We start from the raw sequence: 9,779 nt of genomic DNA, 5'->3' as shown, positions 1-9,779 counted from the left end.
GGGACCAGGGAATGACAGTCCCAGAATAAAGCCCAGGGAATGACAGTCCAGAATAAAGCCCAGGGACCAGGTAATGACAGTCCAGAATAAAGCCCAGGGAATGACAGTCCATAATAAAGCCCAGGGACCAGGGAATGACAGTCCAGAATAAAGCCCAGGGACCAGGTAATGACAGTCCAGAATAAAGCCCAGGTAATGACAGTCCAGAATAAAGCCCAGGGACCAGGGAATGACAGTCCAGAATAAAGCCCAGGGACCAGGGAATGACAGTCCAGAATAAAGCCCAGGGACCAGGGAATGACAGTCCAGAATAAAGCCCAGGGACCTGGGAATGACAGTCCATAATAAAGCCCAGGGACCGGGGAATGACAGTCCATAATAAAGCCCAGGGACCAGGGAATGACAGTCCATAATAAAGCCGAGGGACCAGGGAATGACAGTCCATAATAAAGCCCAGGGAATGACAGTCCATAATAAAGCCCAGGGAATGACAGTCCATAATAAAGCCCAGGGACCAGGGAATGACAGTCCATAATAAAGCCCAGGGACCAGGGAATGACAGTCCATAATAAAGCCCAGGGAATGACAGTCCATAATAAAGCCCAGGGACCAGGGAATGACAGTCCAGAATAAAGCCCAGGGAATGACAGTCCATAATAAAGCCCAGGGACCAGGGAATGACAGTCCATAATAAAGCCCAGGGAATGACAGTCCATAATAAAGCCCAGGGACCAGGGAATGACAGTCCATAATAAAGCCCAGGGAATGACAGTCCAGAATAAAGCCCAGGGAATGACAGTCCAGAATAAAGCCCAGAGACCAGGGAATGACAGTCCAGAATAAAGTCCAGAGACCAGGGAATGACAGTCCAGAATAAAGCCCAGGGACCACGGATGGTATACCTTACCTTCCAGAGGTTGTAGCTACATTGTATAGTGTGTTACTGTGTGATTATGTTTAGGATTTTTAAATTGAACCTTTATTTAAATAGGCAAGTCAGTTAGAACAAATTATTACCTACAATGACGGTCTACCGGGGAACAGTGCTGCCTTGTTCAGGGGCAGAATGACAGATTTTACCATGTCAGCTCGGGATTCGATCCAGCAACCTTTTGGTTACTTACCCAAAGCTCTAACCACTAGGCTACAGTATGAAAGATCTACCTGTATTTATTTAGAACAACTCAAGTTATTAAGAAGATAAAACGTTATTATAGATTAAAATATACATTTAATGTAAAGAGCGATCTATTTAGATCACTATGGGGGAAGGCGCAGCCTTTAGCTAGGAACTACAGTTTGATGTGCTGTGTTGCTAGACGGACGGAACACGTTTCCGGTTTAGTTTCGACGGTGAGTTAAAAGTTGATTGATAAAAAGGTTTGAATGAACAACAACGGACTTGAGATGACATTTAATGGAGCATGCTGTCTTGCGCTTAAGAGGAGACTGTTTGCCAAATAATACACAGATCTGTTCGGCTCGTACTCCTGTGTTGAACTCTAACACAGCTAGATAACTAGTTGGCGTGGTGGTCTTTACAGCTAGCTTCATAGCTAGCAAGTGACATTGCTTATAAAACATGACATTAATGAATAAGACACAAATTAGAAGGTATTTGTGCTTTGAACAACGTCCACACTTTATCCCCTCTGCACTAACATTATACTGGTGTCATAAGCTAGCCATTTTACTGGTAAAACCACCTGTCAATCAATAAGCTATGATCCATAGCATGAGAGAAGTACTCCGGCGGATACACAACATATTCCTCAAAGTCGCTCTGTTTCCGAGCGCACTGCGGAGGAAAGGACGGCCGCGTCCCGCAGCCTCGGAGGTGTTGACATGTCACCTGCTACAGCGGAACCTCCCTCCCTGGACCTCCTTCTGTGTCCGCTACAGCGTCGTCAATAACGACCAGTTCGGGAGGTCCAACTTCAACTGGTCGGTACAGGGAGCCAATTACCAGATACTGAGGACGGGGTGTTTCCCCTTTATCAAGTATCACTGTTCCAAAGCACCAGCACAGAACTTAGACTACGAAGACACGTTTTTCAGCATGTTAAAAGTCATCAATCTAGGTCAGTGAAAAAAAGCCAAGGGGAGACTAGTATTTAATTGTGTCTCTTGAACCTCAACCTGGCCTTCACATGATTCATATTGATTTAGTAGACAGTTAACTAGTCGTTTCCCCTCATTTTGAGAATAACTTCTTACTCTCATCATGTATGTTTTTGTTGTTGTCCCAGAATTGTACATGTCATGAACCGTAAGCATGTCACACTATAGACCTTAAACTGTACATTCTACTGCAAGCAGAGTGCAACACAAAACACATTTAATTGTTCCATGTTTTCTTCCCCTGTCTTGCAGGTATCCCGTGTTTCGCCTATGGCATGGGCTGTCTGATGGTAATAACAGCTACAGAGACTGTACAGACTAGTGCTGGACCTGTCACTGTATATTTTGCCTTCAAAGAGAAAGACACACACTATTAAAACGATCTATTTATGTGCTTGGAAGCTAGTTTATTTTCAGTGTTAATATTGAGACATTTTGAACTGTCCTGTTTAGATTGAACTGTGCCTGTGGTGACAACAAGCAAATCCTAATACGACCTGATATTTCAGCACCACAGGGCAGTGGACAGCTGTAAGACGCCTGAAGGGGAATGCTCCCCAAGACTGTTCTGCCATATTGATTTCAATCCCTTAAAATTGTAAATATTAGGGAATAAATCTGCAAATAATTGAAATAGACGTCTCCAGTGATGATTTGTTATACTGCATCAACTCTGCTCCCGATGAACTTGTCTTCTGTAATGTTCATCAGATCCCTATTTTTTTTTTTTTGGGGGGGGGGGCTTCAGCTTTAATATTTCATATAGATTGTGGCGTCCATCAATGTCATTGTCGTCTGTAGAATTTCCAATCCCCTATTAAAAAAAGTGTAAATATACAGTACCAGTCAAAAGTTTGGGGACACCTACTCATTCCAGGGTTTTTCTTTATTTTTACTGTTTTCTACATTGTAGAATAATAGTGAAGACATCAAAACCATGAAATAACACATGGAATCATGGAGTAACCAAAGAAAGTGTTAAACAAATCAAAATACATTTTATAGCCACCCTTTGCCTTGATGACAGCTTTGCACACGCTTGGCATTCTCAACCAGCTTCACCTGGAATGCTTTTCCAACAGTCTTGAAGTAGTTCCCACATATGCTGAGCACTTTTTGGCTGATTTTCCTTCACTCTGCGGTCCCACTCATCCCAAACCATCTCAATTGGGTTGAGGTCGGGTGATTGTGGAGGCCAGGTCATCTGACGCAGCACTCCCATCACTCTCCTTCTGGGTCATTGTCCTGTTGAAAAACAAAGAAGTGCAAACCAGATAGGATGGTGTATCGCTGCAGAATGCTGTGTTAGCCATGCTGGTTAAGTGTGCCTTTAATTCTAAATAAATCACAGTGTCACCAGCAGAGCACCCCCACACCATCACACCACCTCCTCCATGCTTCACGGTGGGAACCACACATACGGAGATCATCCGTTCACCTACTCTGCGTCTTACAAAGACACGGCGGTTTGAACCAAAAATCTCACATTTGGACTCATCCGACCAAAGGACAGATTTCCACCGGTCTAATGTCCATTTCTCGCGTTTCTTAGCCCAATCTAGTCTCTTCTTCTTATTGGTGTCCTTTAGTAGTGGTTTATTTGCAGCAATTTGACCATGGAGGCCTGATTCACGCAGTCTCCTCTGAAGAGTTGATGTTGAGATGCAATGTTACATAGATGGAAAAAAGCTGTCTGTCAAAAGAGATCAGGGTCCAGAGTAACGCCGAGGTCCTTCACAGTTTTATTTGAGACGACTGTACAACCATCAAGATTAATTGTCAGATCCAACCGTAGACATCTTTGTTTCTTGGGACCTAGAACTAGAATCTCTGTTTTGTTCGAGTTTAAAAGTAAAACATTTACCTCCATCCACTTCCTTATGCCTGAAACAAAGGCTTCCAGGGTAGGCAATTTTGAGGACAGATACAGAGCAGAACAGTCCGAAAGCCATTAAAATTTAATTCACCACCTTCATGAGTGCAGTCTCAGTGCTATGAGTGCTATGATGGGATCTTAAACCAGACTTTTTAAAACATTATATTTTACCTTTATTTAACCATTTACAACTGCGACCTGGCCAAGATAAAGCAAAGCAGTGCGACACAAACAACAACACATGGAATAATCAAACGTACAGTCAATAACACAATAGAAAATCTTTATACAGCGTGTGTACATTAAGTAAGGAGATCAGGCAATAAATAGACCAATAGTTGTGAAGTAATTACAATTTAGCAATTAACATGGAGTGATATATGTGCAGATGAGGATGTGCAAGTAGAAGTACTGTTGTGCAAAGAGCAGAAAAAACAAATATGGGGATGAGGTAGGTAGTTGGTTGGATGGGCTATTTACAGATGGGCTGTGTACAGGTACATCGATCGGTAAGCTGCTCTGACAGCCGATGCTTGAAGTTAGTGAGAGAGATATAAGTCTCCAACTTAAGTGATTTTTGCAATTCGTTCCAGTCATTGGCAGCAGAGAACTGGAAGGAAAGGCGGCCAAAGGAGGTGTTGGCTTTGGGGATGACCAGTGAGATATACCTGCTGGAGCGCGTGCTACGGGTGGGTGTTGTTATCGTGACCAGTGAGCTGAGGTAAGGCGGAGCTAGTGGGTTTGGCGGCGAATATGTAGCGAGGACCAGCCAACGAGCGCATACAGGTCGCAGTGGTGGGTCGTATATGGGGCTTTGGTGGCAAAACGGATGGCACTGTGACTGCATCCAGTTTGCTGAGTAGCACCTCAGGTGCTGAACAGTTGAAACTGGAGCAGCAGCACGGTCAGGTGGACTGGGGACAGCAAGGAGTCCTCATGCCAGGTAGTCCTGAGGCACGGTCCTAGGGCTCAAGTCTTCCGAGAGAGAGCATACTTAAATTCACACAGAACACCGGATAAGTCAATCACCACCTTCCGGAGACACCTGAAACCCCACCTCTTCAAGGAATACCTAGGATAGGTATTCTGGAAGCTTGCTTCAGAGCTCGGGTATTTTCTGTGTACCAGGGAGCTAGTTTCTTATGAGAAATGTTTTTAGTTTTTAGGGGTGCAACTGCATCTAGGGTATTGTGCAATGTTAAATCGAGATCCTCAGTTAGGTGGTTAACTGATTTTTGTCCTCTGGCGTCCTTGGGTAGGCAGAGGGAGTCTGGAAGGGCATCAAGGAATCTTTGTGTTGTCTGTGAATTTATAGCACGACTTTTGATGGTCCTTGGTTGGGGTCTGAGCAGATTATTTGTTGCAATTGCAAACGTAATAAAATGGTGGTCCGATAGTCCAGGATTATGAGGAAAAACATTAAGATCCACAACATTTATTCCATGGGACAAAACTAGGTCCAGCGTATGACTGTGACAGTGAGTGGGTCCAGAGACATGTTGGACAAAACCCACTGAGTCGATGATGGCCCCGAAAGCCTTTTTGGAGTGGGTCTGTGGACTTTTCCATGTGAATATTAAAATCACCAAAGATTAGAATATTATCTGCTATGACTACAAGGTCCGATAGGAATTCAGGGAACTCAGTGAGAAACGCTGTATATGGCCCAGGAGGCCTGTAAACAGTAGCTATAAAAAGTGATTGAGTAGGCTGCATAGATTTCATGACTAGAAGCTCAAAAGACGAAAATGTCATTTTTTTTTTTTGTAAATTGAAATTTGCTATCGTAAATGTTAGCAACACCTCCGCCTTTGCGGGATGCACGGGGGATATGGTCACTAGTGTAGCCAGGAGGTGAGGCCTCATTTAACACAGTACATTCATCAGGCTTAAGCCATGTTTCAGTCAGGCCAATCACCAGTGAGGGCTCTTCGATACTGCACGGTACTGTCTTTCCAAGCTAGTCGGAAGACTTCCAGTTTGGTGGAGAGCCATTACCTAAACCATTTTCTGGAAGCTTGTTTCAGGGCTCGGGTATTTTTTGTACCAGGGAGCTAGTTTCTTATGACAAATGTTTTTTGTTTTTAGTGGTCCGACTGCATCTATGGTATTATGCAAGGTTAAATTAAGCTCCTCAGTTAAGTGCTCAACCTATTACATTTACATTTACATTTAAGTCATTTAGCTCTTATCCAGAGCGACTTACAAATTGGTGCATTCACCTATGACATCCAGTGGAACAGCCACTTTACAATAGTGCATCTAAATCTTTTAGGGGGGGGGGGTGAGAAGGATTACTTATCCTATCCTAGGTATTCCTTAAAGAGGTGGGGTTTCAGGTGTCTCCGGAAGGTGGTGATTGACTCCGCTGTCCTGGCGTCGTGAGGGAGTTTGTTCCACCATTGGGGGGCCAGAGCAGCGAACAGTTTTGACTGAGCTGAGCGGGAACTGTACTTCCTCAGTGGTAGGGAGGCGAGCAGGCCAGAGGTGGATGAACGCAGTGCCCTTGTTTGGGTGTAGTGCCTGATCAGAGCCTGGAGGTACTGAGGTGCCGTTCCCCTCACAGCTCCGTAGGCAAGCACCATGGTCTTGTAGCGGATGCGAGCTTCAACTGGAAGCCAGTGGAGAGAGCGGAGGCACAGACACGGTCTCAATGGGGATAGCTGACTGTGCTACACTGACTGTGCTCGTGGCAGACTCGACTATGCTGGCTGGCTAACCGCCTGCTGCCTGGCCTGCACCCTATTTCATTGTGGCGCTAGAGGAGTTAGAGCCCTGTCTATGTTCGTAGATAAGATGAGAGCACCCCTCCAGCTAGGAAAGAGTCCGTCACTCCTCAGCAGGCCAGGCTTGGTCCTGTTTGTGGGTGAGTCCCAGAAAGAGGGACAATTATCTACAAATTCTTCTCTTTTGGGAGGAGCAGAAAACAGTTTTCAACCAGCGATTGAGTTGTGAGACTCTGCTGTAGAGCTCATCACTCCCCCTAACTGGGAGGGGGCCAGAGACAATTACTCGATGCCGACACATCTTTCTAGCTGAAGCTATGTTGTGCTTGGTGATCTCCTCTCAACCCCTCCCATCTATCTATGAACACGATCAAGTTTTGATATATTTTTGCCATATACTTTTCAACTGTGCTGTAATGTTTCACAAAAGTTCTGAACCTTTCTGTTCTCATAGATTGTACAAATTATGTTGTAATGTATCTGTATTTATGTAGTCTAATATAATGTATATGTGTCTATGTAGCCTAATGTAATGTGTCTGTATATATGTAGTCAAATATAATGTATCTATCTATCTTGCCTAATATTATGTATGTCTCACTGGTCTCTACCCGCACACTGGATCTACCCACTAACACTGGACTCTACCCACACACGGGACTCTACCCACACACTGGACTCTACCCACACACCGGGACTCTACCCACACACTGGACTCTACCCACACACTGGACTCTACCCACACACTGGACTCTACCCACACACTGGACTCTACCCACACACTGGAACCTACCCACACACTGGACTCTACCCACACACGGGACTCTACCCACACACCGGGACTCTACCCACACACTGGACTCTACCCACACACTGGACTCTACCCACACACTGGACTCTACCCACACACTGGTCTCTACCCACACACTGGACTCTACCCGCACACTGGACTCTACCCGCACACTGGACTTACCCACTAACACTGGACTCTACCCCACACACTGGACTCTACCCACACACTGGACTCTACCCACACACTGGACTCTACCCACACACTGGTCTCTACCCACACACTGGACTTACCCACTAACACTGGACTCTACCCACACACTGGACTTTACCCCCACACTGGACTCTACGCACACACTGGACTCTACCCCACACACTGGACTCTACCCACACACGGGACTCTACCCACACACCGGGACTCTACCCACACACTAGATTCTACCCACACACTGGACTACGACCGGATAATATACAGTTGGCTGTGTTTTCCGTGCATCAGCAGGACAAAACAGCTACATCAGGTAAGACGAGGGGTGGGGGTGTGTCTATTTGTCAATAACAGCTGGTGCACAATGTCTAATATTAAGGTAGGTTGAGGTATTGCTCGCCTGAAGTAGAGTACCTCATGATAAGCTGTAGACCACACTATCTACGAAGAGAGTGTTCATCTACAAGTAAAAACTAAAGCAGGAAGTACCAGTGACTGGCTCAATACGGAAGTGGTCAGATGACGCGGATGCTACGCTACAGGACTGTTTGGCTAGCACAGACTGGAATATGTTACGAGATTCATCCAATGGCATTTGGAAAAACACTACCACAGTCAGCGGCTTCATCAATAAGTGCATCGACGACATCATCCCCACAGTTTTCTTCTGTGAGATAGTGCTCCCATGTTTTGTCAGATGAACTTCAACCTCTACCCCCCATGTATTGTTAACCAGTTACATAACAACACAGTGATATTGTTACATGATTGTTACTGATCACCTGTTTGGTTTCAACTTTGCCTTGTTCATATACGTATGTATCCCAAAAAAGAAGCCATGGATTACAGGCAACATCCTCACCGAGCTAAAGGCTAGAGCTGCCGCTTTCAATGAGCGGGACACTAATCCGGACACTTATAAGAAATCCCATAAAGCCCTCAGACAAACCGCCAAACCCTGTTCAATACCGGACTAAGATTGAATCCTACTACACCGGCTCTGACACTCGTCGGATGTGGCAGGGCTTGAAAACTATTACGGACTACAAAGGGAAACCCAGCCGCGAGCTGCCTCAGTGATGCGACCCTACCAGACGAGCTAAATGCCTTTCATGCCCGCTTCGGGGCAAGCAACGCTGAAGCATGCATTAGAGCACCAGCTGTTCCGGTCGACTGTGTGATAACGCTCACCGTAGCCGATGTGAGCAAGACCTTTAACGTCTTGGATATAGGGGGCGCTATTTTAATTTTTGGATGAAAAAACGTTCCCGTTTTAAACAAGATATTTTGTCACGAAAAGATGCTCGACTATGCATATAATTGACAGCTTTGGAAAGAAAACACTCTGACGTTTCCAAAACTGCAAAGATATTGTCTGTGAGTGCCACAGAACTGATGTTACAGAAAAAAAAAACAGATAAAAATCCAATCAGGAAGTGCCTCATTTTTTGAAACCACCTCATGGCAATGACTCCTTATATGGCTGTGGAGGAGCTAGGAGTCAGCATACCTTTTCCACGTTTTCCCCAAGGTGTCTGCAGCATTGTGACGTATATCATTGGAAGATTGACCATAAGACACTACACTACTACCAGGTGGTCGCTTGGTGTCCTCCGTCGCAATTATTGCGTAATCTCCAGCTGCAGTATTTTTCCGTTTGCCTCGGATGAGAAACCGACTGCCAGGAATGATTTTTCATCGAATAGAATTGTGAAAAACACCTTGAGGATTGATTCTAAACAACGTTTGCCATGTTTCTGTCAATATTATGGAGCTAATTTGGGAAAAAGTTTGGCGTTGTGTTGACTGCATTTTCGTTTTTTTTCCTTAGCCAAACGTGATGAACAAAACGGAGCTATTTCTCTTACACAAATAATCTTTTGGGAAGAAATGAAGATTTGCTATCTAACTGAGAGTCTCGTCATTGAAAACATCTGAAGTTCTTCAAAGGTAAATTATTTTATTTTAATGCTTTTCTTGTTTTTGTGAAAATGTTGCCTGCTGAATGCTAGGCTTAATGCTATGCTAGGCTATCAATACTCTTACACAAATGCTTGTG

The 9,779-nt window shown here is 44.8% G+C and overlaps 1 protein-coding gene across 2 annotated transcripts; it reads left to right on the top strand.

Annotated features, from left to right (window-relative positions):
• The first annotated feature begins 1,294 nt into the window (after positions 1 to 1,294).
• Positions 1,295 to 2,755, top strand: c17h15orf61 (chromosome 17 C15orf61 homolog). Of its 2 annotated transcripts, XM_035767753.2 has the most exons (3): positions 1,295 to 2,081; positions 2,374 to 2,411; positions 2,575 to 2,755. In XM_035767753.2, exons 1-3 carry the CDS (start codon positions 1,724 to 1,726, stop codon positions 2,593 to 2,595), a joined length of 417 nt encoding a protein of 138 aa, XP_035623646.1. In that variant the 5' UTR covers positions 1,295 to 1,723; the 3' UTR covers positions 2,596 to 2,755. The 2 variants fall into 2 exon arrangements, with proteins under 2 accessions (XP_035623646.1, XP_035623645.1); XM_035767752.2 differs by having other exon boundaries at positions 2,374 to 2,755.
• The last annotated feature ends 7,024 nt before the right edge of the window (positions 2,756 to 9,779 follow it).

This window comes from Oncorhynchus keta, chromosome 17 (assembly GCF_023373465.1).
Source record: "Oncorhynchus keta strain PuntledgeMale-10-30-2019 chromosome 17, Oket_V2, whole genome shotgun sequence".
NCBI lineage: Eukaryota > Metazoa > Chordata > Actinopteri > Salmoniformes > Salmonidae > Oncorhynchus > Oncorhynchus keta.
Note: the sequence above shows the minus strand (reverse complement) of the source record. Positions and strands in the feature narration are given on the sequence as shown.

Bases quoted from the DNA above. Each gene is read 5' to 3' on its own strand.
- c17h15orf61 (XM_035767752.2), top strand. From the start codon at position 1,724: ATGATCCATAGCATGAGAGAAGTACTCCGGCGGATACACAACATATTC. The intron at 2,082-2,373 runs GTCAGTGAAAAA...CCTGTCTTGCAG, and splicing joins GTTAAAAGTCATCAATCTAG to GTATCCCGTGTTTCGCCTAT.